The 27,818-nt window shown below is 39.6% G+C and overlaps 1 protein-coding gene across 3 annotated transcripts in view; it reads right to left on the bottom strand.

Annotated features, from left to right (window-relative positions):
- Positions 1 to 27,818, bottom strand: part of LOC122886584 (neuropilin-1a-like) — an 82,311-nt gene that overhangs the window by 44,180 nt on the left and 10,313 nt on the right. For all 3 annotated transcript variants that reach the window (XM_044218959.1, XM_044218958.1, XM_044218960.1), the window contains exons 3-4: positions 12,847 to 13,028; positions 4,464 to 4,691 (exon numbers count right to left, since the gene is read on the bottom strand). In XM_044218959.1, coding sequence (XP_044074894.1) covers positions 4,464 to 4,691; positions 12,847 to 13,028 — 410 coding nt within the window. The remainder of the gene's footprint in view (positions 1 to 4,463; positions 4,692 to 12,846; positions 13,029 to 27,818) is intronic.

The raw sequence follows: 27,818 nt of genomic DNA, 5'->3' as shown, positions 1-27,818 counted from the left end.
TGTATGTTTTGTCATCCTGTTAGCGCTCATATTCACACCTTTGAGTCCAGGTTGTTAAATTAAGATTTATTAAGAACTCTTTATTCTCTTTATACTCTTTATTAAGACTTCTTGTACTGGAATAACTGACATCATTATTACAACAATGGTATAATATCTTTTGAAAATGGAAAGATTAGTTAGATTATCAGACACAGTGTTGTGAATGAAGGAATGAAGTACTGCAGATAGATGAAAAAATGTATCTTCATGTCTCAGAAAGGACCCCTAATAAGCAGGAAATACAGTTATTCAAATTGAACATATTAAATGGCAAAAATGATTACTTCATAATCTGTTAATATTAAGTCAGAAAATTCTGACTCTGAGTACACTCATGGATAAAGAAACAAGATGAGAAGACCAGACTTTCAAACATTTCCTTTATGCCTCTCACATATTATCATTACATTTGAGTCACAGAGCTAAGCCTTCATTTTTCCGAAAGATAAATCCCCCAGCAATGTTCGAAAAACCCTAAAGGTAGTTTACAACACTTACTGCAGTTTTGCAGGTAAAAAACTTTCAGCTTTCAGTATGCTTGCCTGTTGACAAATTTCACATGTTTGAATGCACAGTGGACCTGCTTGCACTGATTTATGCTAGTAATTGTGTATACATTAAATTAGCTGTCTATATTTTTCCAATAAGTACCAAATTATGGATCTGTAAAATGAAGCGTTACCAAAAAAAGCTGCACGATAAAAGACAAGACTTTAATTTAAAAAGTTGATACTGTTTACCAACCCTAAAAAGAATGTAGCCTGAACTGACATATCCTTATTATATATATGTTGATATAGATAAAAATGGCCAGTAAGAATAGTTTTAGATTTTGATTCACGTCAAACAAATTAAGCTAAAGTCTAAAGCTAAAGCTTTGTTGCTGAAAAATCTTGTTAATGGTGCTGTGGACAGATCATTCTTAGACCGAGATGGACAGAAGAGTCTTTGAGGATTCTGAAAACATCTTCAAAACTGTGGTTAGTGTTGTCCACCGACCATCTGGGTTGTTGGAGGTTGTTGCTGGGGATTTAGCTTTCAGGAAAAGAGATGCTGACTTCTGTGACTCAAATATAATGATAAAACATGAGCGGCACAAAGTGGGGCTAACATCTACTGTAACAACGTGATTTTCTTACATGCAGCACACAGCGACAGACTGTCTCATGTCTTAACACTGTGAGCGCTGACGCTGCAGCCTGCCCACAGTTTGCTGGCCATTTCATCCTGTTCTTATCTGTGAGAAAAAATGCCAGGCTTTCGATGCCTCCTGTTTCATAGAGATACTGTATCTGCAGCCTCTCGAGGACATCGGGGGGAACATTCAGTCCAGAGTGAAGTCATACATGTTACAAAAATTATACTTTTCCTTCCGCTTGGAGGCAAAATAACCAAAAAATAACACAAGGCAATCACATTGGAATGCTGAGCTCTGGTAATCTGGTGAATTATGTTTATCAGTTACAGTTTAAAGCAGGCCGTCGATAATCTGTGACGGATTACATTTGGAATTATTTCAGCCTTATCGGAGGTAGTGTGAAATGGTTTCGCTGTAAGGCTGTCTGCTGTCTGCTGTTGATGCAATCAGCTATAAAATAGAAAAATCCTTCAAGCAATATGGCTGCATTTACATTTATTCAGGAAATGGTCACATCTGAAGTGAACAACACTCAGAAGAAGATTAAATTCCAGCATTTCAACATAATAAACAATCAGTATGTAGGACTGTAAGATATAGATAAAAAAAAAGAGATTTTTCAACCTTGAAAACAGCTTTTTGACAAATGTTTCTTGTTACTAGGTCCACTTACATGTTTTTTCCGGAGCTTTGAACCACATCTCGTAACCTTCATCATGTACATGACAACTAAACAAACCATATCTGCTGTTTAAGGCATGAAATGTGGCTGAAAGCTTCGGAAACCAAATAAGTGAACCTCAGGATATAATTTTTCAGTCAAAAAGATAGAAAGTGTTCTGACAGAGTCAAAACTCTCCATTTAGGATATTTATAAGGCTCATTGTTTTCCATTTTTTAATGCTTTTTTTGGTGAACAAATCTGTAAAAAAAAAATAGTTAAAAAATAATAAATTCTTCAGAATTCTTCTTCTTAGTCTTTTCCAAAAATCCAAAAATAATAATCCCTTGTTGTTTGTTTGTCTGGTTAAAAAAATAAAAAAATTCCTTTTGAAGAACAGATTTACAGCTCAAAAGAAAGAAAACAACAACAGTGCATGATGGGAATGTTTGGTGTTCGTGTTAACACTGCGAATGCGTTTGATGGGATGAAAAACTACATCCTGGTCTTCACTCTGCTTTGTTATCTGCAGTGACACACATGTTCACTCAGCAAACACAGGAATACAGGGCTGTATAGCATCACACACCAACATAGTTCATTCACACACACACACACACACACACACACACACACACACACACACACACACACACACACACACACACACACACACACACACACGCATTCATGCAAACAGACACACCTGAGTGCACACAGACACACAGACACACACACACACACACAGATCATTTGACAGGAAAAGCCCTGGCGTGTTATGTATGCTGGCACGGCTTTAAAGTGTATGTCACTGTCTATATACCTGTGCCAGTCTTTGTGTCCCTCAGGTTCCCATGCCAGTCTCCTCCCTGGCAATAATCAGGCAAAGCTTTGGGCACAGCAGCGAGTATTGTGGGCATCCTGGCAGGCTACTCAGGCCTGTCCAAGGTATGTAGCTCTCACCATTATCTGCACACTGTACGGCTAATTAGACAACAGTGGAAGCTGAGAAACGCTGTCCAAACGAGGGACGGAGTGTGAACAGAGGGTAGAGCAGGATGCGTCTCCTTCATTCATTTGCAGAGAGCTGATTTTCCAAATGTGGTTGGTGAGGGAACAATGAGCAAGCTGTGAAGGAGTCTCTTTCAGTACATCCAGCCTCCATGTGTGCACAGGAGGATGAGTTTCAAGTAAAAGACTGAAATGAACACAACTGAATAACAGCTGAGCCATTAATGACTGTTATTTACTGCAAGCTTCTGTATGTTACTAATATTTCTGTATGATAAAGGAATATTTTGACATTTTGGGCAATATGCTTATTGTCTTCCTAGTGAGCTTTAAAGGTGCTAGTAGGTGGATTTTTTTAACCTTTGGATTACTTTGAGATGTACATAAGTGGCTGAAAAATGTGTTGTCAATAGGAAAATCCCCTCTATCCTCTTCAAATTGACTTCCAGAGTCAATGAAGAACTCAACAAATCAGGGCTAAGGTGGACAGAGTGCACCCCTTGTATATCCAGCCAATCAGGGCAGGAAAATACAGTATTATCCTCCTGTGCCAAATTCCTGTAAAGGAGGAGTGCTCCAAAATATGACTAGAAAAACAAGAATTCTGAAGACGCCAGGCTCTTAAATGTTGCAAAAATATACCTTTGAAAGTGCAAAATGCACCCTGTTTAAGGATTTATCCTGCTGTTGCTGATATATGCACAAAAATGTTAAAGTTGTCTCCCAAAAACAAAACAAGTGAAAACACATATCCCTTCGCACTTTCCCTACTCCCCTACTCCAGCTCACATCTTCCTCTTGTCTTTATCAATCTATTTCTGCTTTCTCCTTCGCCAACATTGCTCAATCCGAGCTCGTCCCACCTGCAGGGAAGTCATCCATCCTTTGTTCTCCTCCCTCCCCCTCCACATGTCTCGGTCTGTTTTCTGTCAACATCTGCAGGGGGAAGCCGTCCCCAGCACTTCTCATCCTTCTCTTCTCTCTGCTGTTTCACAGCTCCGCATATTTATCCTCTACATCTGCATCGCATTTTCCCTGTTCTTACTCTCCACCTGTGGAAAAGCAGCCCCGCTGTTTCTCCTTCAATTCTTTAACCTTCATCTTTTTTCTGTCTGACATGTATATTTTTATCTCACTGCTCTATCTTGGTAGTGCATCCATTTTTATAGCTTCTTTTGTATTTTTTCCCCTCAGCCATAAGAGTGTGTTTCTGAGACAGGGGCTCTGAAAAAAAAAGCACTTGCGAGTTCATAAAATGCTTCAGAAATAAAAATTTAGCAGGCAGAAATACCCCTTTCGCACTTCTTCATAGCTGGTTTTGTATTGTTTTACCTCAGCCATTAGAGTTTGTTTATTAGACAGGGTCTCGAGCTGAAAAATATTCTTTATGTTTTTTTCAGTGTAGCTAGTTGAGGAAAAGTGTTTTCCATAATCACCATCTTGCATGTGGATGTTTAAGTAAGTTAAACCAGTGAAAACATGAACAATTTCAAGTTGTAGCATCATATTTTGGCACATCTTTTGGTGCAAGCTTGGTTCTTGTCTCACTTTAAGACTTGATAGATATTTCCTTTACTAGTCATCTCAGCCTGAGGCAAACCTTCTCCTCACCTGCAGGGAAGCCGTCCCAGATCTCCAGCCAGTCGTATCGGCAGAGGGCGCCCGGCGGCGGCGTGGTGTCGGGCTCCATGTCGAAGCTGTCGAACTCCACCATGATCTCAGACATCTTGGGGGCGAAGATCATGAAGGTGCAGTCCAGGTTGTTGGGGTATTTCTCAGGGAAGCCCGGTGTCTTGATGACGCCTCTGGGAGCTGTAAAGTTCCTGGAACATTCTGGACCTGCGAGGAGAGAAAATACTGATGAGTTTTTAAAGTGTCAAGACGTGTTTGGACAGAGTGAGTAATACTCGCTCGGACAGAGGTGTGAAATCTCAGCGGTCGTGGTCATAACGTGTTCACATTACTTTCATTTTGAATATCACTTCAAGTATTTTTTGAACTCTTTGCTTAGTACAAAATTAGCCGTTAGCCAAAACTGCACAGACGTTGATACAAAATGAATGCTGAATCTGCCAGAATATCCTTTAAAGAAACGTTTGCGCCTGTTTGGACTGATACTGTTTTCTATATAGTCTGTGTTCTATATTTTTGACCTTTTTGGTCTTTCCTGCTGCAAAAATGAGAATATAGACATTTTGGAAATGCACACAAAAATTGAAATACCTTCAGTTTTTGACCTTTCTGGATGTCTAAAACTTTGACAGCCAGAAACAATTTCACAGCTGTGACTTCACTGGAATAAAGATTTACTTTAACTGAGTCTTTGTGAGTCTTAAAACTCGATTTTCTCCTAAACAATGGGGGAATTCAGCAAAAAATGTTTTTTCAATTTCCCTTTTTATCACTGACAGTATCACATGACAGTATCATAAAATAAGAAAAACCACTTTACCGGTTCCAGATAAAGTGACCAAATTGTTAAAAATGGCTGATTTATAAAAAGTAAAATAACCCTAATTCAATCTTTAAGACACAGTAATAGATTCAATGACTACTTAATATTCTCTTCAAATATAACCTTTGTTTTATTGACAAAACTCATGTCATCTCCATCCAATCAGACGAATTGGTCCCCTCCCCTTTCGGAGCCGTCTGTGTCTGTGTTGTGACTGGGGTGGGGAGGTATTGACAGCCCCAGACACTGAGAGGCTGTTTACAGAGACAAACAACAACAACACACACAGATGCACTCATAGACAGATAAATACAACCCTATTAGCTCATTGGACACGGCCAAATGTGCACACACGCTACCCTACATATTCATTCAACCACGACCTCATAATCTGTATTCAGTGTAAAGTCAAATATCAGTGCTGTGTTGTACTTTGTCCATTTAAGGTTAATACACACAGACTCTGCTTTGTGTTTCAATATTATCTATAAGACCTATTTTTTCTCCAAAGCATTTAAGTGATGCTCTCACGCTCGGATTTGTTCTTGCTGCTCTTTGATATATTTTCTGTTACGTACTTATAATCAATCATTTGTAACCAGGAATCTGTATGAAAGGCTATATAAATAACGTTTTACTTGCTTACTTACACAAAAGAAAATCCCCACAAACATCATCTGCTGTTATTTTGCACCCTCTGACGATGATGTTTCATTTCTCACACTTTCATTCATGCATTTGTGCGTAACACCTTCTAGTGATAAAATCGTCAGCTGTGTTGTGTTTACATATCTCCCTTTTGTATATTCATCTCGTCATTGTCGTGTAGTGGTGGGATGTTGCGCTAGATTATGAACAAGGCATTGTAAATTCCTGTAAGAAATTTGGAAGGGTATATAATGGGTTATATTTTCACATAGAATTTGATCACCGTCTCATTAAGCTAATGCTGCTTTTCTTTTAATGCTGATTTTTCCTGAGAAGGTTTGCATTTTCTTAGCTGGTTTACTTTTAATTCATTTGTGATATGCTGCATGTGACATTAAGATAAGTCGATGTACTGAGGAGGACAGTTTGTTGAAGCATTTAAGTTCAAGGTTGCCTTGTAGCTTGTGATGATAAGAGTGTACTGCTGAGACAATGTTGGCACTTTGATCATGATGTTACACAAGCACAGAGAGCATAATGCAAGAAAGACTCTGTAAATGCTTTGTTTCGCCACAACTGCAGTTGCAGATGTTGGTGCTTGCTAAAAGACAGTCCAAGGAAGGGTGATTTTACACAACACAAAACAGATACACCCACTGTAGTGGCATGAAAATGTCCGTAAGCATCACATGCTCTTCTGGATTGTGGGATAATAAAATAAAGCCTTTTCAAACAAAAAAAAAATCACTAAGCAGTAACAACACATGACTTAAATGTCTACTGATAAAAGTACAAACTAGCGGCGGGCGAACACATCAGCTGTTATGTCATTGTCGTTTTTTAAACACAAGCTGTTTTCTTCACGGTCACATCCACACTGTCGATACTGCTCATGGAAAATCTCTGCGTCGGCTCGCATCAGTCAACTGGCGGCTGGCAGCTCACACCTCTCCTATCGTAAGGTGACACGAGCAATTTTACAAGACGGTGACTGATCTCTGTGGGAGGAAGACGACACGAGGCGTGGATGACGGTCAAGCATCCCTTCGAGGCACGAGTGGTTTGTGTGTGCGTGTGTGTGTGTGTTGGGGGCGGGGGTTCTTATGTTGCCAGGCCAGATGTGACCTGTATGTTATCTGAGCATGCCTCTCAACATGAGTCCACACATACAGAAACACAAAGAGACACACACACTCCAGTGGACCCCTTGCAGTTGACACAGGTGGTGTCATTAAAAGGGCAACATGATAAATGATGTGGAAGGGATGAGGCAGGCTTCGATCCTGCTCAGCTGGCACACTTTCCAGTGTGTGTGTGTGTGTGTGTGTCAAATGTGCAGATGGCCTGAGTAAATCTATGCTTCAAGAGAAATTTATGCTGCTGTATGTCTATCAAGGTCAGAAAGGAATGTGATTTCAGGGCAAAAATCCAATTGAAGGCTCATATAAAGCCTGGGAAAATAAAAACTAGTAATGCACAATTTCTTTTGCTATCATGCGTTAATGTGAGAACTGAACCTCATGGGCCACTGTAGGTCATTTTTTGAGCCCATCACCAGCTGATTCTTTTCAGAGCATTGTGGATGAGTGCAACAGAGCACCTTTTGATCTGAAGACAAGCAAGTAAACATCTAAGAAGTGGAATAAATTGCTGACTTCCTACAAACCGCTGCATCAACAAAAGATTAAAAAAACATTGTTGGAAACTAGAAAAGCATCCAGAGCCTGCATACCTTCAACCAGGCTTTGCTTTGTTCAAATAAGTAGACCCATGAAAAAAAGACAAAAGAGTTCAAAAATGTTATGAAATCCTGAATCCACACCAAAAACAAATCATTTGTTTTTGCCGTGGCTGAACTGTCCACCAAATGGTGGAAGGAAAAAACATTCTCTCAGTTTAAATGTTTCGAAAAAAACAAAATTGCCCCCAAAAAGATCAATCGAGCAAAGAAATCCTTGTGCCATATGTGACAGTGTGTTTGCATATTTTGTATGTTCAAGCATGTCTGTTATTTTGTTATGTCACAAACACGAGAGTGTACTTTCCTCAAACAACATGGCACATTTCTCTCATCTCTCATTGGCTCATTCTCTGTCCATCCATCTTTCTTTCTTTCTTTCATCTTTTTTATCAACCACCCTTCAATCAACTGTGACTCCCCCCGGCTGACTAAACCGCTGAGATATGTGTTTCTGGTTTGAAAACCTGCAATAAAACGAGTGATTTGGGGCAAATATAGTTCCAGGACGCTGAAGAGGACTCACTTGACTATCATTTATAAATGATATGTATTCTGTGGTCAGCCGAGGGTGGAGTTATGTTTATGGTTATGGTTGCGAGAGGCGGATGTGCTGGAGCTTTACAGCCCAACACTCATTAGACAGAGATTTACCCACTTTTGCCAAGTGCTATCTTTAAGGCCAAACAGAGCTTTTCATCTGAAAGAGGGTTATGGCTTTTTGTGCTGGTGTTTTGGAGTTTTCTCATCATAATAACAGATCTGGAAGAGAGAGAGGGACAAAAAGGGAGGAGAGGTAAAGAAAGAGGCAGAGAACAAGGGATGAAGCCGCAGACACATATACAGAAAGGTATGTAGAGACACATGTCAAATCGAGCAGACTTTAAACTAACTCAAATTTCCTTCCAAAAACAACTCATCTGTAACATCTATGGTTACGGTTCCATTAAGTTTAGGCAACTAAAACAACTTGGTTAAGGTTAATAAAAGATTGTGGTCACCAGCCCCAAAGGAATAAAAAAATATATAATTCACGTTATATTTATTAATTTAACTTTATCTCCCTACTCTATTGTCAGAATGCTGTTTCAAAGAGCTCTTCACAAGAATACTGTATAATCCTGGTGAATACTTAATCCTATTATTTTATTTGAATTACACACACTTGTTTTGCATAAAAACATCCACATTTAATGATATTGACTCTAAAATCAGAATAAGCCTATAAAAATCCACCAAGTGTCTAAAACGTAAACTCCTTAGGTAATTTAAATCCCCCAATTCGCAGAAATACAGAGGACATGATGTCATTGGTGGCTCTGGCGGTCATGGTTACATGAAACCAAGGTTGATAGTTGGAGAAGGAACAACTTTAGCTTCTGGGGTTGAAGTCAAACACTTTACATGCCCACCTGCCCACCTGTACCTTCTCCTGAAAACGTTTTGCGACGGCATAACATCATGCTACTTCTGCCTTTGCTACCAAGAGAGGACAGTCATTACTTGCATGACCATAAGACTTTGCTTGTCAGTACAACATAAACATAGGTCATTTTTGGTGTTTGGTGGTTTCTGGTGGAAACCCTAACCCTACAAACTTGCTTCTTGAGTGTCAGAAAAACAGAAAGAAATTCAACAGGACAGAACTGGCTATTGGGCAAACTGAGATTCATTTAGTAGACAAACATCCTATTTATATCCAGTTCTTCATACATACACACAGAACTCTTCAGCTACAAAATACCCACACAGTCACACATTATGTAAAATAAGTGTCCATGTAATTTTTTAAAAACTTTTATAACTTGTTTATTTCTTCATTTCTTTAATTTAATAGCAGTGGTCACTGTTTGATTTCTCTTTTTTGTAATTATTTTACTTGTCTCGTATGGGTGTTTTCTTATCTCACCATCGTAATCACTTTTTATTTTTGTCATATATTAAGAGTTTCATTGTTTTGTTATATGTGCAAACTTACTTAAAAATTATATATAAAAAATGTCTATCTAAAATGGATTTCTAAAAAACATTCTGAGATCAAAAGGACAAAAACAGGCAGAGAGAGAGAGACAAAGAGGGAGGTCTCGACAGAGTGTACAGCCTGTTTGTAACCAGAGCAGCAGCTCCTTTTAGCAGCGAGTTTCAATATGCTGCTCTGACTGTAATGGATTTTAAATGCGGCGAGGAGGAAGTGAGCAACATGGCAGGGGGATTACCTGACTGAGTACAAGTGCTGTTTTTAACTTGTTAGAGGGTAGAGGACCCATATTGAGGCCAACACACTCACACTCCCCCACACACACACGCTGTCCTAGTTTCCAAGCCCCTCTTCTATGCCAGAGCATCCATCTCATCTGCAGGTCACCCCTGTTACCCCCAAGGACAAACAGCCCATTAGCTAAATGAGCCTGGGGTCCCATGCACCTGTCTGCTGCGCGCACACACACACACACACACACACATGCACACACACACACACACACACACACACACACAGAGGAAACCAGATACATTGAATTGCAAAGACACAGGCACATAGCAACACAAGACAAACAAAAAACATGAAGATGATCTGTTTCACTATCCCCATGGTGGACAGTCATTGACATAATGCTTTGACATAAAGCCCCTTAACCTAACCTTAACCATCACAACTAAATGCCTAACCCTAACCCTAACCCTAACCTAACTGTAACCGGAACCCTAAAACCAAGTCTCAAAAACCCTCAAAAAGCAGTCTCTACCAGTGAGGACCTCAGTTGTTGGACCCACTGTGACACAAGTTAGTGTGCATTCAGGTTAAAGTCCCCACAGGGATATAAGAACATAAAACACACACACACCCACACCCACTGAACAGTAGCCGGTAATGAGGAGACAGACTTGCTCAACATAGGAAAACACAAGGAGGGACGGCAGCAGCAGCAGCAGCGACACACACACACACACACACACACACACACATCTACGCATCGTTCATACTCTGCAAGTTCACACCAGCAGACCTGACAACATAACAGAATCAAACTCGCTCATTTTATTCATTCACTAACTGAATTAATACAAAAAAGAGCGGTGACTGACTTTGAGCAGATTGGAATTTTCTAAATGAAATATTTTGGCTTTCACATGTTCAAACCACAAAGTAACTGTAGAAGCTGTTGCGGAGCTTTTGATCATCTCACATGATCCTCATCAGCGGATAGATTTTGCCTATAGTAAAAGGTTCTGCAATGTTTAAAAAACAAAAATAAAATAAGAAAATGGAAATTTTAAAATCTATAATGCCATGAAAACTGGTCAAACTGCTGAGGATGATAATATGATTGAAAGCTCCAGAACAGCTACTAAATGGACCTTGTGGTGAGTTTCAAAATCACATAAGGTGCTAGTTGCTTAAAGGGTCAGTTCACTCAAATGATAAAAGTAACATTTTCTAACTTGGCTCTAGCTTTGCAGATAATTTTTGTTTTATTTTTCCAGGTTTTTAAGGTATGCTTGGCTAGATACCACTGGAGGAAATGGAACTGGAAGAACTGACCCTAAATTCCAGTTATCTATTTCAATTGATGGTTTATCCCTGTTCTGTTAGATCCCAAAAACTTTCAGCACCATCATATGTGTCTAGTTCATAAAAAATGAAATGAAAAGTTGGACCTTTACTGAAAGTAAATGGCATGGTGACCCATACTGTATTATGAATGTACTATAAATCCCAATTTGATCATTATAATAGCGATCAAAGCTCAAATATAAATCATCGCACATCTATGTGGAAGCTCTATCTTTATAAAATCCCACCAGGAAAACGTTCAACATCAACCTTCCTTCTAGGCTGATACTCTGCTGACCTACTTTTAAAGATTCATTACACTGACTTTCTAATAACATCCTGTCATTCATCAGTCAAGGTTCCACTTTGCACCCTGAAATTACAGTCGATACAAGCAGATTTGAAAGGTGTATCAAAAGTAGGGCCATACTTTGTAGTTTAGAGAGAGCAGATGACAGAGACTCGAAGAGCTCCAGTTTGAATTGCCATCTAAGTACAAAAGAGCACTTGCCTATCCATTTTTTCATATTACAATACAGTACTTTTCAACACAAGTCCACCTGGGGATTGTTATTTCTGGATCCTGTGTTTCTGTGAATGGTTATTGCTCTCAGGGGTGCAAACAAAAAAAAAAAGAAGAAGAGGAATCTCACGTAAACGCATGTTCCCATTTTATCTGATTTATCTCCAGTCCCCATTGGTTGAAACTAAAATGGACACAGGAGACTCGCCGTTTGGCGGCTACTCAAGTGGACCCAAGAGGGAACAGCAAATACAAATGTAGGACACGGGAGCAAGGTTCCTTCCTCGACAGGCAGTGTTTATGTAGGTCTATCCTGCTAGCATCCTGCCCCAGCTGGGACTCACTATTCCTCCAATGGAATTCTGGGTCTTTGAGTTTATTTAACTTGCAGCTTAAATGCCAGATGATCAGACAGGTTGTTAACTAGCCAAAAGTTTAGCCAGATTATCTAAAACACTTTATTTGGAGATAGTGACAGTGAGCACACCTAAAATGTCAGTAATAATCCCTTATTTCACAGTTCTTCTAAGTATTGTCCTGGTCACAGGTTATCATTTGTTATTTTTGATTGGTTGTCAATCTCAAGAGGGCGGGTTTTACCTAATACACCTGAGGGCCGTGTTCCCAGATCCCAGATCAGTTAGTTTGGTGAGAACAATGCTAAAACTGTGCAAATAAAAACCAGGTTGTATGAGACCAGATTTCCTTTTAAGTCAGAGAGGACAGGAATTATCAAAACTTTAGTCTGTTTGATTTGTTATCATCCCCTGCTGCCCTTGAACAGCCTGCCAGCCTCCTGAAATGGGTAAAATGGCAAAAAATAATTTATTCCTGGCTATTTTTCATCATGGGTAAAAAGGTGATGCCTGACATTGATCCAAAAGCTACAAAACAAACCTGTGGAAACCTGGCTAAACTACAATTGAATTTAAATTGGCTGTTTTCCATGAGGCGATTCATCACATTCAGTGGAGTGTGTAGAAAACAGCAGAGCAATTGCAACCGCCTCTGTTCTTCTTTAAGCTTTTAGCTGATGATTTCAGCGGTTCTAATATGAAACCACAGACCAGTACACACCTGTCTTGAAGACCTCGTAGCGAACAGAGAATCCCGCACCATGTGTCTCATAGTCAGAGACAAACTTAATGAGGAGCTGGCTGCCGCTGGAGATGATCGGAGAGGGTGCGATCTTCCCGCAAAATTTTCCCAACATGGGTGAAAGCTCATCCCCGCCGTTGTAAACCTCCACGTAGTCGTACCTGTACGAGGAGAGAGGAGATACAGGTTTAGGTTCACACTGTTGCAAAAAAAAAAAGAGCTCATAATTGATTTTTTCATTAACCTGCCCTGGTGATTATTGGGCACTGGTGTTTGTTCCTTCTACAGTGTTTTATGCATCTTTGCTTGAATGCACACAGCTGCTGAACATATGCATGAGTAATTGTTGTGTCTAATTTATACATACACAAACTCATCAAAAAGTTGATTAGTAAAGAGGCATTCCACTGATTTTACACGAGAAAGTCAATCTAATACAAATGTTTAACAGAAAGCTGGAGGCATGGAGGGTCTAATGAAAGACACTAGCAAGTTGCATTATGGGAAGTGTAGGCTCAAACATGTTGGAGCTTGACACATACTAGAGAATAAAAGTTAGGGTATCTTAGCTGCTGCTGCATCGATATTGAACACTTTTTTCTATATCTGTCTCTTGCAAGTCCCAGGGCTATCTTGTCTTCATCAGGTGGTGAATAAAGCATCGTGTACCGGAGGAGAGTTGTGCGATGTGTTTTAATTTTAATGTAAAAAGGTATTAACAAAAACTGTCATCATGTATGAACATGTACTGAACATTTTTGGTTGCAGAGACATTCTTCAATGTAACCGCTATACACTTTGTTACAAACTGCCAGTGAAGCTAAAAAAAACCCAACACACCCACACTGTGAAACCATAACAAAGGATGTCATATCTGTTTTTTCAAACATGTTTTGCTGACACTGAGTGCTTCTGGATTTTGACTGAATTGAGGCGTTTCTTCCAAATACCAATCTGGTCAGCTGATTGGCTTTGTTGGCAATGTTTTGTCTTCTTGTCCTTATAGCTGATGCTGCTGTGGGACCCTAAATAATGACAGCTGTCTCAAGTGAAAGATGGAAGATTACAGCAGCAAACTGGAGCATTTCACAGTGAAGAAAATTCTCAGATACAGCAGCTGTATATCTGCTCGTCTACTTTCCTTTGCATGGTGAAAAGATCAATATCTACAGTCATATTATCTCATCAGACTACAGTATGTCACAGATAGTTTGTGAGGCACCATGATGTAAGGTACATTTAATCCCAAAGAACAAGATATGTAGATCAGAGCGTAAGGAACATGTGAATGGAATTAATTCTTTTATTTTATTTTGTTCCATATATCCACTGGTCTACGTCTGAAGTGAAAAATGATCTTGTGTGCATGTTTTTTGCTGTTCACGCTGATAAGAAAACATCAGCTCTGTCTCAAGTATGTGTGGGGGAAAAAGAAAAACTATATCCGATTTAGGAAAGCGCAATGTGAACGGAGTCAGAGAGTCTGACATTGGACAGAGGAGTGAGAAGGGGACAGGCGGAGAGAGAAAGTAAAGCAGGGATAGAAATATAAACACATGGCAGTATGAAGCACTGGGAGGCTCTGAGGAACCCACTGAGCGCACCGAGAGACTTCATCAGTCTCCGCTGTCTGTGTGGACCTCCCACCACTGCTGCAGCACCTCATCCTTTACCAGCCGACACCCCCCTGTCCACCCACTGTCCGCTTCACAACATCTCAAGTGTGTAAGTGGGTATTCTGGAAGTGCATGCTGTTTGTATGTGACTTCTATAAAACATGCACCTCATGTGTGGCATCTGCAGGCATACTTGATGTGTTTGTGCTATGTATGTACTGTATATAGGATTCACATAAGTCTAAGTGTGAAAGTAACTCGAAAGTGTGTGTTTGTGTATATGATTATGTATCTAAGTGTGTGTGTGTCTTGATAAACACCTCCCCTCCTCCTCTCTCTGTGCTGCACTGTTGCTGATTGAATCACAGAGCCTGTTAGAATCCCTTAGATTTATCTTGTGACCACTTGTGGATCTTGACCCTCAGTTTGGGCTGATGGAGGATTTTAAATTTCTAGGTGCATTTTATTGTTTGCTCCGGTGTTTTTCTTAAAACTTCAGAGGGCCAAAAGTGTACATCAAGTTATGTCTAGCAGCTATATCAGAGTTTGATAAATGTTACTCAAAGGTGAATGTCAGTCCCCCAGTCGTACGTATTTATGTTCAACAATCATAAAAGGAGAAATTCACCACTGAAGAAACATAGAGACCAACTTTTGCTCTGACAGTAACCTTTACGCATACTCATACAGTACATAGATGTTTCCTGTAAGGACAATTGCAATATCATGCTGACTTCTATAACATCGCTCCAATGGAAAACTAATCAAAAAGCAGATCCACTTCTCTGTTAACTCTACTTGTTGGTTGTCTGTTTTCCCTACACACTACAGAAGTCGTTCAGGATTTTGCACATATATCAGACATGTTTGATATTATCAGGACGGCTAAAATCAGACTGCAGAGATTCCTAACAGATAATCTGTGCTGACCATCAGAACTGACCCAGCCTCTGACTGTCAGGATGGGAAAACCCAGTGGAAATCAGTTGACTATCAGATGTAGTCTGTGATGCCTCAGACATTAAGACTGGAAATCTTGTGTGGAACATGTAAATAAACATTTACAGCAAATCACTTCTAAAACTATTTTTAGTATAGCTGGTATTAAGTATTTCGTTGGCTTTTCATACCATATTATTTTCACATCTGATATTCTTCTGGTTTTTAAATGTATCTTGTATCATTACAATACTGTCTGAAAGCACTTTGTGAATGCTTTGATAAGTGCTATACAAATAAAGCATATTATACAGAATTTGTTATATGATATAACAAGCTTCTTCCTCTTGAAGCAAGCTGTAGAAACAACTTTTTGCCTGGTGAATATCTAAAGCTGAAAAGGATAAAGTGGAACAACAGAGAACCTGGACCTGAGTGCCCATGTCAGCCGTATGTTCTTGAGTAAGACAGAAAATCCATACCAGCTTTGGGGTCTCTGTGTTGAAGCCAAGCCTGACCTCTGACCTCTCAGACAAGAGACCAGAGTTTTTCTAAGGAAGCTAGGTAGAATATCAAAATATTCCTTCAGTATGGCGGCTTGCTGATCAGCAGTAACAGATCTCAGGTAAGAATGTGTGGAATCATAGGAATGTATGTCTAACGAGACTCTTTCCTACAGAAATACAGACTCAAGAACAGGCCTCCTAAACTAGCCAGACAAATAACCGTGCTAGGTTTAACATTTTTTAAAAAGCCTATGGCGTTTTCACATGGTGAGAAACTTCATCAGCAGGTTTGGACTGAAGCTCAGACAGTCAGCTTGTCTCAGACTCAAAGAATTCAGCTGTTGACTGCTGATTTTCCTCACGGCAAACAACATTAGCGTGCAGACAGAAAGCTTGTTACGTGGAGGTTTTCAAAGAGTCTCCTCGTGAGTTTGACATGGGAAATTAGTTTTTCTCCCTCAAATTTCTTACGGACATCTTGATTTAAAGGTTTTGGTCTCACTATGTAAACGATGGACACATGGAGAACAGGTAGACAGACAGAGCTACAGTATATCACTTAGCACAAATATGTGTCTGAGTATTTGTTGATTTTAATTTTGTATTTGTTTTTACAACTCTTCAACTTGAACTTTAAAGTTTCTAAGGTCTTGAGCAGGTGGAGGAGGTGGACACAATGTCACAACCGTAAAGTCTTTGAATGCTTATCGAAATCTTTGAGACATTCCCAAAACTATATTTTTGAAAATGTTTAATCTACACAATTTCTAAATGTTTTTTGAAAAAGATTATTTCTTTCTTTTGCCTTTATTACAGTGGAATCGAACCCAGACACTGCTGTTATATATATATGGTATTCCTCTTGGACCACTACAGGTCACCAAGACATCCCTAAATAAGCAAAATGTTAAACATCTGAAGACATTTTTCACATTTTTAAATTTTCACCAGAAACGAGTAAGATGTTTCCCTTTGAGAGAGACCTGATCAATACAGTAGAATCTAATCCAATCATATCGGAGAAGTTGCAGATAGCAAACACGCAGCAATTAAAATTGCATAAACAATCAATACAAATTCAAAATTCAACACCAGCAGCAAAAGCAGCAGCAGCAGAGCCCAAACCTATAAAGATGTGGAAACATTTAAAGTCAGTCCTTCGACTGTCTCTACATCTGATGTAAACTAACATACTGCAACTTGCATATTACTGCTGCAGCTACATCCTCTAAAAACAATTAATATCAACTGTGTCAACAGTCAACATGTGTGTGTGAAATCTGGATCGCCCAATTCATTTTCAAATAATGGCTAAAAACCTATTTAGAGGTCACAATGACCTTTGAGTCAAAAGTGTCACCTATTCAGTGTCCGACCAGCTCTCCCCTTCTGTTCTTGAGTTATGGTGCTGAATAAAGTGTTTTTCCAGGACGTTATGATGTCACAGTGAAGTTGACCTTTGACCTTTTGTTGTATCCCATTAAATATACAGTATGTGTGACATGTTGTCATAATTACTGTATTAATTCTTAAGTTATGGTCAAAAACGTGCATTTTGAGGTCACAGTGACCTTTGACCGTCACCAATTCATCGTGTGACAAACTGTGAAACATAATGCCGGAGGCATAAAAACATTTGTTAAATTTCCACACTGTCAAACATACAGAAATTCTTAGGCAAGTCTGTTTACACACATTATGTATCAGCAGTGCTGACAGCTCAGGGCATAAACAATGTTTTCCATGTTTAAATCAAGGTTTTTGGCCAGAGGTGTACAAAATCTGTTCTTTCTCTTTCCATCCCTGACTTTATTTTTCTCTGTCTCTCTCTGTCTTATTCTCCATGTGTTTGCAGGCGGCTTTACATGCCCGGTGAGAAATGGACTTAAGTGCTCACTTGTAAAGTCTTGGTGCTGACATTGATGTTTAGGTGATGGCATTTTTATTCATAGCATCAAACTTCCACCTCGCTCCCCCTCCTCTCCCCTTCCTGCCATGTCTTACAGAAGCTTATAAAATAAGAGCCATAGGGAAAGAGATGGAGAGAAACAATGTGTGTGTGTGTGTGTGTGTGTGTGTCTGTCTGCATGCAGATGGCTACACTCACTCAGTCAGTCACTTCAGCCAGTCCTGGAGGCAGTCGGTGTTTACCGAGACAGGCCGTTTAATGAAGTGGGTCTGTCTCTTCACACTCTAGTTAAGGAAGAGTCTCTCAGTCTGCACGCCTGCAGCCTCCTCTCAATCTCCTCACATCACTCATTAACCACACCGGCTACTCGTGCCCTTCAAATGCAGCTGTCCGTAGTCTTGCTCAAGGGCAAAACAATTGCCATTCCATCCGGGGGCCCGGTAGCAGACGTTTAAATTATTAATTAACATTTTATGCTATTTACTGGCATTCTTACCCACAGTGATGTACAGAACAGTAAGTGCAAGTGGACTAAATGTCAAACGTAATAAGCTACTAGTAGCAGGAAGTGCAAGAGAAGGTCAAGAGATGTATAAAATTGTTGCTGTATCTTGAACAAATGTTGGTTAAACTAGAAATCTGGAAGAATTTCAGATAAAACAAAATGTGGGTTGTGCAACTCTATACCACTAACTGATATAAGAAAAACAAATGAATTAATTTATTCCATGGAAGCTTTTAAATTTGCTAAATTTGTTTTTACTGAGAAAAATCCTCTTGAACATAAGACCTAATGACGGTCTTTACCCGAGTGTGCAATTTCCACCTGGGATGGAGGGGATATGTGCCGCTCAGTTTTCAAATTTCTAATTTTGTCCCCCCTAGTTTTACAGTTTTATTTACTCACTAGAAACTCATTAAACAGTATCATTTTACTATCCACCCACAATAACCCAGATGAAAAATGTTCTGAGATTATAAAAATGCAGATATGCTCATCAAGGTCGCCCTAGAAGGCTTTCTTTGCCCTGGGTTTTGCCTCTCAGGCTATATGTCATAACCATTTGATTGGTGGGGTTTGTTGTGGCCGTATTCAGCCTGACAGGACTTTTTACCTTTACATTTTGATTTATAGGTGACAAACTAAAAATGTAATATTCTTCTTCTAGTATTGAACACCAGTCAAGATAAGGCAATAAAGGACAGTGGTCTTGACACAAGAATAGATTTTTTTGTTAAAGATGCAAATACAACAATATATATAGTATAAGTTCAATACATCAAATTTCAATGGAGTTAGAGCATTAATAATACAGAAACGTACACTATTGTTATAGAAAGCCCAATGGCCAATATCATCATGATCTGTTTGCAAGGTTGATATAAATGCAGAAAATAACAACTCAACTTTAAGCCAACATGCATGAGAAGTCCTAAAAGTGCTCACAGTAATGGAAAGTTTAAACATCTTCAGTTCCATGACAACTGGCCAAACTCCATCTGGTGATGAAGACTGTATGATACAGTTGAAAGCTCCAGAACAAGTGAGTAAGCGGACCTTGAGTTGAGATTGTTTCGTTGATAGCATTTATATAGTTTCAGTTCTCCCCCACTTCTGAAACCAAAACTACACCCTCGACTTAACCCTTCAAGCAGCAGAAATAATGCTTTATTTAAAATGATGAGAAGTGGGTGGTTAGCATCAGCAGCAATTAACACAAAGGCTGATCAGAAAAAAGAAGAGTAACACCTACAGAAACTCGCACATAAAAATAAATCCAATTAATTAGCACGAAAATACAATAATAACTCTAATTATTAAGATGTCTCATTATCACCCACACAGTTTGATAAGTGCCCCACTAAGACAAGTGATACAGTAAATACAAAGCAAACTGACCACAGCAGTGACCGCTGAGCACCGACAATGTTGCCAAATTTAAAACAAATGAGGATGTGGCAGATGACCTCTTTAAATAAATAAGATCCAGATGGAGAAGCCCTGCATTCCTTCCCGCCTTCTTCCCAAGCTACTGGAGTACTGAGATATAAGCAGACACCCTCACCCCACTCCGCTCATACACTACAGCTCATTAACATGCTTGCGGTGTTGTGTTGTGTTGCGCCCCCCCCCACCTGGGCAATCTTCTTAAAAACACATCTGGAAGGTATCATGGGAGCATTTATGGGGCGAAGTTTGAACTGCCATTACATTCACCTCCTGCAAAGCAAAGCTAAAGCTGGGAATGACTCAGTGTTTCTGCAGAGCTGCGTCACACCTTTCTCCCTCTGTCGTTCATTTATTCCATCCACCTCTCTTTCCCTTCATCTGGATCTGTCTGTGCAAACACCGTCTGCTCTCCACCTTCCTCCCCAGACATTAAAAGATTCTTCCAAAAACGTCTCTATAAACCATGTGGCTTTAAAGGAAACATTCCACTTTTGATACACCCAAACCAAATTTTCAGGAGTTAAAGTTTGATCGAGTATTGTAATAAACTTTTTGGCATGCCCACTTTTCCTCAACAGGCCTCATCTACTTCTACTTCATGTAGTAATTTCCTTCACTACCTAGAATGGCTTTCAACAACCTCAGGAAAAAGGTGTGAGCTTGTTGCTGACAGAGAGAGCGATTGTGCCAATAACATCGGGAGAGTGCGTTGTTCCAGTTGAGAAGAAGGGGAGTCGTGCCCCCTTTTTTTCCCGTTCCCTGCCCCTTGTCCATTGAGGCTGGTGTGGGTGCATATGCTTCTACCTGTGCGATTGTTAAATGTCAAACTGGGGACTTGAGACACCTAAACCTGAAGTTTATTCTTGATACTTTAAATAGCTAAAACGTTGTCTGCTGTCAAACTGCATGCCCTGGAACCTCTCTTAGAATTTTGTCAATGTGAAGTCACTTTGTCTTTTATTCGCGAAGAGAAGAAACTGCACTAAATAAAAAAAGTGCACACTCGCATTTCATCGGGAATTTACTATAGTGACATGAATAATTTGCTAAGTTCATGTTTTCAGTTCTTAACATCCCACAAAGCAGCTTAATCATTCATGTACAGGTGCTACCTAAGCTTAATTTAAATCAAAGAATATGTGTGATATAATAAGTAATATATATGGAAGTTGATAAGCTATTAGCCACATTGTGCATTCAAAACAATGGCTTTGCTCAGTCAAATGCTGTGCTTAGATTTATCCTCCCACACATCCACTAACACACACACACACACACACACACACACACACACACACCCTGTTTTTGTACACATAGGAGGACATTAATTTGACTTACAATCATTCCCTGGAGATAGACTTTTACCATAACCACTACAAGTCCAACCCTAAATCCGACCCTCTCTCATCCTAGCCTTCTCGCACAAAATTTTTGTTTCCAATTGGGAGTTAAGTCTCAAAAATGTGACTAATACAATTCCACACACACAAATACACACATACACACACACACACACACACACACACACACACACACACACACACACACACACACACACACACACACAGGAGAAGCTGTAGGCTACAATGTTCAGATTTTGTAATACATGAGTGGTTGCTGTGTTTTAGTGCCGATAAACTCAGTCTGACCAGTCGTTCTGAGCTCTGCTGGGAGGCTACAGATGGCACACGTGTGTGTGTTATATCCGAGTGTGTGAGCAGAAGACACACTACGATGCCACCTGCCATCACACACACACACACACCAGCCCATCCCTCCTCGTTTCTCACCTCCCCGTGTTAAAATCGACAACATCTCTCTCTCTCTCTCTTACTCACTCTCTCTCACACACACAGACTTGAGTAGTCACTACAGCTCATGTCATCTCCCCATGAATAATATTCTTAGTCAGTTTTTCTGCTCTCTCTCTCTCACACACACACACACAAATATTTGCAGAAATATTTGCATTCCTAACAGTGTTAAGACCCGCTGAATGCGCTGCAGCACCTATTCATTTTCTATGGGGTGCAAGTGAACTGCTTCTCAAAGCATTATGGGATAGTAGGTGGTGTGGGATTGAGCTCAGACACAAGAAAAGAGAGGGGCCGAATGTTGCCAAAATGTAACTATGCAAATTAGGGTGAAATTTACCTGGAAGTTCCGTAGAACCTTGCTAAAAAAGTTCCTCTTTTGTGTGACGCTTGCCTCTATGATTACAGGTACAAATGAATATGAAGTGCTGTGTGGCACAAAGTCATGCAATTGGTTGGAGAAAGTGGCAGGTTGCTTCCTTACTACACAATGATTGCTAAAGAGAATTACTTGCTAGGCTAGTGCAACCCCGTCTCCTCGAAAATTAGGTTTATTTAATACTAATTTGTTTTTCCTATTATGTTAAGATTACATCGTAATTGCTGCCTGGGTTATGTTCACAGGCAACGTTTTTTTTTTTTTTTGGAGTGAAAGCAATGTTAAACATTTTTAGACTTTGACACCGGAGACCGGGGATAGCATCCTGTGTCCCGTGCATGGTTAGGTTTAGGCAACAAAAGCACTTTGGTTATAGTTAGGGAAAGATTGTTGTTTTGTTTAAATGTTAACAAATTAAAACACACTGTGTCCTGTGCTTTAATTCACTGTTGCCTTTTGCAATATTTAACCAAGACCATCATCCTTCCCTAACCTTAACCAAGTTGTGCGAGTGCCTAAACATAACCACAAAAAAAGTTTATTCATGCTTTAGTTGCTACGGGCAGATGTTTTATTGAAAGAACAAATATTGTAGGACAACAAATGAAATACGTTGTCAGTGAACATTTTACTAATACATTCAGTATCAACATTTTGTGACTTGCCATTTAAGTTAATAAATTAACAATAAAAAAGGTACGTTTCCATTTAAATGTATTTGCTCTTGCAAATTAGTTATATATAAACATATAAACGATATAAACGTAACTTCAGGGAGACAGGGTTGGCTTGTGATTGTTGTCACTCCCACCGAGACAAGCAAGACGCCAGAATAGGTGTCCTAACATTTTTGCACTCCTATTGGGTCTTCACCATAACCCAGTTCCTTAACCTTAACCTAAGTCTAACCCTAACCCTAAAACCAAGTCTTTACCTTAAAATAGCCCTTTGAATAAGCGAGCACCAAACATTTTCTGACTCTGAACATCAAAATAATGGTCCTCACAAAGATAAAAGAACTAGAGCAAACATAAAGATACTCATTAATGTTTGCAGAACTCATTAGAGCTACAGTATGAGCACTCACTAGATGCCATTTCTTCACACTCATATTGTACTCAGAAATAACCACCTTTACTCGTGCCACCCATCCACCCACACGCATTTCATTTTATGACCATGACTGTTTGTCAGGAGCAATAAACACACATTTCAAAACAAACAAAACATCCAAACTCTGATTAGATGAAAAATAATTTGGTAATCCCAGCATCAACAGTATGATGTTGAAGAACACTTCCAAAAATTGAGAAAATGTATTCAAGTAAATCTTATTAAAACGAGTAAGATCATACACACACATCCACACAAACTCCCTCCTATGCCCAAAAAATAAATTGGGCCAAGCAGCCAAAGTATGAATATCCTCATCCTTCACCTCGGCCGTGCAGATACAAAGCCACGGCAGCACAATCCTGCTGGGAAATTAAAACGGAGACGAGGAGGAGGTGGAATTTGTTCTCATTTAGGAAGCCTTAATCTGACAGAGGAGGGAAGGAGAACACTGCCCCCCCCCCCTCTCTTAGACAGACTGTTTAGGGACCCTGAAGGATGAAATGAGATTTGGTGCAAAATCAAATGGGGTTTAATATGAAAAAGTAAAAAAAAAAAAAAAAAATTAAAGTTGACATTTTGGGGAGTAGCGAAGTTTCTCTCAGGGTCAGCGTTGCAACATTGTGTGTGTTTCACTGAAAACAAAGAGAGCGCTAGTTACTACTTCCGGAGTCTGTCTGGGTAACTTTAGACTTAAACAAACACAGAAGGGCGTTTCTGAGTCTGAATTCAGAGAAAGACCAAATGTCTCCGTCTGTAACTGAGAGATTTGGGAGGAAAATGGCCCTTTGTCAACTGACACTCAATCCACGCCTCTCTAAAGTGAGTTAGGGGCAAAGCAATAAACACTGTGTCACTTCCACTGCACTTTAACATGTGTTAGGCCTCGACAAGTTCATCTGCATTCACAGAGGCCTGGCTGACTATACATTCACCCCTCTTGTTCCCAAAAACATGTGACATTAATTAGCTAGCTCTATTCAGACACACATATAGAAAACCCAGCAGGGACTGCTTCAGTTTGGCAATGAGAGAGTCTAGTTGACAGACAGACGGGGAGGCAGATAGAAAGATAAAGAGCTAACAGTTGGACGTTGTGAAATAGCCTTAATTTCAGAGAATGATGTTAAGCAGAAATGCCTGCTGGTGTTGTGAATTAACGAGTTGCATTTGAGAAATAAACCCAGTTATAAGTGGATAAGCACATTCGCCAAATTAGCTTTTCAGTCACGCAAACATAAACCCCAAAATGATTCTTCAGTTCTTTGTGGATCACTGCTTTTGGAGCTCCAGACTAACACTTTAGCATCCTGAGTGATAGAGAGAAGCTAGCATGAAGTTTTTCAGTGTCACGTTAAAGTTAAAATTAAATGTTACACAATAATAACATTATTCTTTTAACATTAGTAAATGTGCAGGCAATATAATGAAAACATTACATTACTTTTTAGTGCTGGCAGGCCTGTTTCTTTGTTCAAATGTAGTTATAAACCCATGTATTTTACCATTTTGAGGTGTTTATACTTTATGCGAGTATTTCTATTTTGCTTAATACTTAATACTTACTTAACTTAATACTTTTCCTTCACTAGAGAGAAACTTTTTACTTCTGCATTTATCTGAAAGCTGTACTTTCTAGTAACTTTAATAAAGATTTCATATAGAAAATGTATAATAAATTCAATGTTATGATGCATTTTCATTGATTTTACTACCAAACACTGTGTAATGTAGTTGGGCATAGCCTCACAATGTTGTTTATGCAATCATGCATAAATCATTTAACACTATAAAGGGACCATTTCACATTACTTTTAAAACCTAAGTGCCTTTTGCTATTAATATAGAACTCTAATGCAGGACTTGCAACATTATGCTATTGCTACTTAGGCAAAGCATCTAACACCACCACCACCACCACCACCACCACCACTACTACTACTACTACTACTACTACTACTGTTCAAAGGATACTTGTCTAAAATCCCTCATCTTATACTAAAGTGTCGGCATATAATACAAATTATGTTGTGGTTTCCTGTCTGATTCAAAATAACTCAGAGACACATGACTCATGACACAGACGAACACGCAGATGAGTCACTCCAGTGTTCACTGAACTCCTCAAAGTACCTAAAAGTTAATATAATGAAGCTCCGCAGACTCACACTTGGCCACGCCCACAAAACCAAACTCCCATACTGTAGAGTATCAAAATAAAAGCCCCAGGTTTTGTTTAGATGTAAAATGTAGAACTGACCTGCAAAGGTTTGGGTCATCAGACTAAATACACTCATGACTGTTACATCCATGTATGTATAGATATGTGTGTGTGTGTGTGTGTGTTGTCTACCTACGTGGGACTCAGTGGGAGGTCACCCTGGGGCGTTTCTACCCAGACAGATACAACACATTCTTCTACAATCTGAGAAAGAAACAGACTTTGTTGTCCATGCTGCTAGTGAACAGCCATTTAGCCTCCAATGGGGGCGGGTTTCCTGTCGCGCATATTTGAAAGGACAAAGCCTCCCAGGCCTCTCATCCTCCCCGGAGAAGGTCAAAACACAGTTTGACCCACTGACTGACCCCTGACCCCCGAATCCTGATGCTGACCTGTCCCAAGCGTGACATTGAGTTTTCACGGGCCTTTTAAGTTCACAAGGAGGCAGATTTGCAAATCAGATGAGAGATGACGGTCATTTATATTTAGTGGTTAACTAGAATTTTAATGGTGCCTTGTGACTTCAGTTTAATGTTGACTAAATTCACAGAGAAGGAAGTAGGTCAAGGCTTCTCTGTAAATCTATCTATCAATCTATACATCTACCTATACATCCATTCATCGTCCATCCATCCATCTATCTACAATAAAAAAGCAAGACATGTTCAATTCCTATAATACAGTCAATTTAGAGATATTTTAATCACTTTAAAGTTCATGTAAGGCCATTTTCACACTTGAGCCAATTGGACAGGTTTTTTTTGGACCTGAGCCTGTTTTCCATGGGAGCTTTGATGAGGTGTGAAAGCTGCTGTAGCAGACTCATGGAGTCCACACCAAATGTGAAAGCCAAGTGCTTCACAAACTTTTAGTTGGATAACATCAATGGTGTCACATTAGTGTCATTGAATACATTAAAAATACAACATATTATCATTATTATTGTCCTAAGAACCAGCTTCACACTGAAAATACACATCTGGTGAATGACTGCATTATTATGTTTTTCTCCTTTGAAGCTGTTGCTGCATTATGACATGCCATGCTCCAAGGCATGACTGATGTTCCTTGTTTTTATGTGGTATCAGGACCAAAGAAACGTCTTCTGTGTATTTTTCAGGGATTGGATGATGGAGTTCAGTGTTGTGATCCATGTCTCTGAAGGATTCTGGTGCATGAAAAAAGTATGCACGGATGAAACCTGAGCCTTAAAACTCCTTAAGACTTGAAGATTCAAAAGTAGCCGTGTATAACCATCATAACATTAAATATTCTCCCAAATGAGATGCCTATGCCTCTTTGGATAAATCCTCCAAACTTATTAAACCAGCCAATCCACCCATTTACTGACATTATTTTCATGCTTACTGTACATTCAATGTTCACTGCAGATTTGAATATGTCGAGCTTTATTACAAAAACAGATGAAAACAAGCTTTATCGTCACTGCAAAATCTGTCTGTTTACTCTGATAGATGCCCCTCTATCGTGCATAAGTGTGTACGTTGTTTTGGGGACATCTGGAGTGCATCAACGAGCGCATCCTGTAAATCCCGAGATTGCAGCTGTGCGTGTGTGTGACGTTGCTAACTGGGTCTCCCCCTCTTTCCCCCTGCCAAACCTTCTCCTAGTTATTCTGCTCGTTAAGGATCTAATCTGACATGTGTTTTCATTTGTGTGTGTGTTTGTGTGCAACTCACTGATGAGCAGGGAATCCACAATGGGTCTGACTACATTTAAAGAAATGTTTTAGTGTGTGTGTGTGTGTGTGTGTGTTTCAGTGTACATTTTCTTTGTTTGTACACATTTATATACAACATGCTCCTATGTATGTGTTATTTATGTGTGAGCTGATTCATATGAGACTGTTACGGTGTTGGCAAACAGGGAACAGGAAAGGACCCAAATACAGACAGAGGAGACAGCACGATGATTTAGGTGATTTAATAGGGCTTACTGGCAGGTACAGGTAGGCAGACCGGTAGACAGGCAGGCTGGTAACAAACAGGTAACAGATATAAGTCCAAACATCAGAGAAGCCCAAACCAATATAGCAACTGGGACGAACTGACAAAGAACAAAGGAAGGACACAGACTAAAATACACTTAGGTGAGGGAGACACACATGAAACCAATGACACAGGTGAAAACACTCAAAGCAATCAACGACAGGAAGCAAAACTAACAGACACAAGAGGGAAAGAGACTACTTCAAAATAAAACAGGAACTAACAGAACACAAACCCAAAACCATGACAGAGACGCAGAGTTTGTGTCTATAATTGTTTGGAAAGGCAAATTCAAATGATGTAGAGCTGCGTAAGAGAAACAATAGCAGGATTCAAAGTTCACCCCTCCTTCCATTAGACAAATATTTGCTGCTGAGAGAGAAGAGTCAGCTGGTGAAAGTCACCCAATGTTCATACTCTATTCTTACTCTGATCTATAAATGGTGGAAACCATTTCTATTCATCCATCCATCCATCCATTTTTTACCGCTTGG

The sequence above is a fragment of the Siniperca chuatsi genome, linkage group LG13 (assembly GCF_020085105.1).
Source record: "Siniperca chuatsi isolate FFG_IHB_CAS linkage group LG13, ASM2008510v1, whole genome shotgun sequence".
NCBI lineage: Eukaryota > Metazoa > Chordata > Actinopteri > Centrarchiformes > Sinipercidae > Siniperca > Siniperca chuatsi.
Note: the sequence above shows the minus strand (reverse complement) of the source record. Positions and strands in the feature narration are given on the sequence as shown.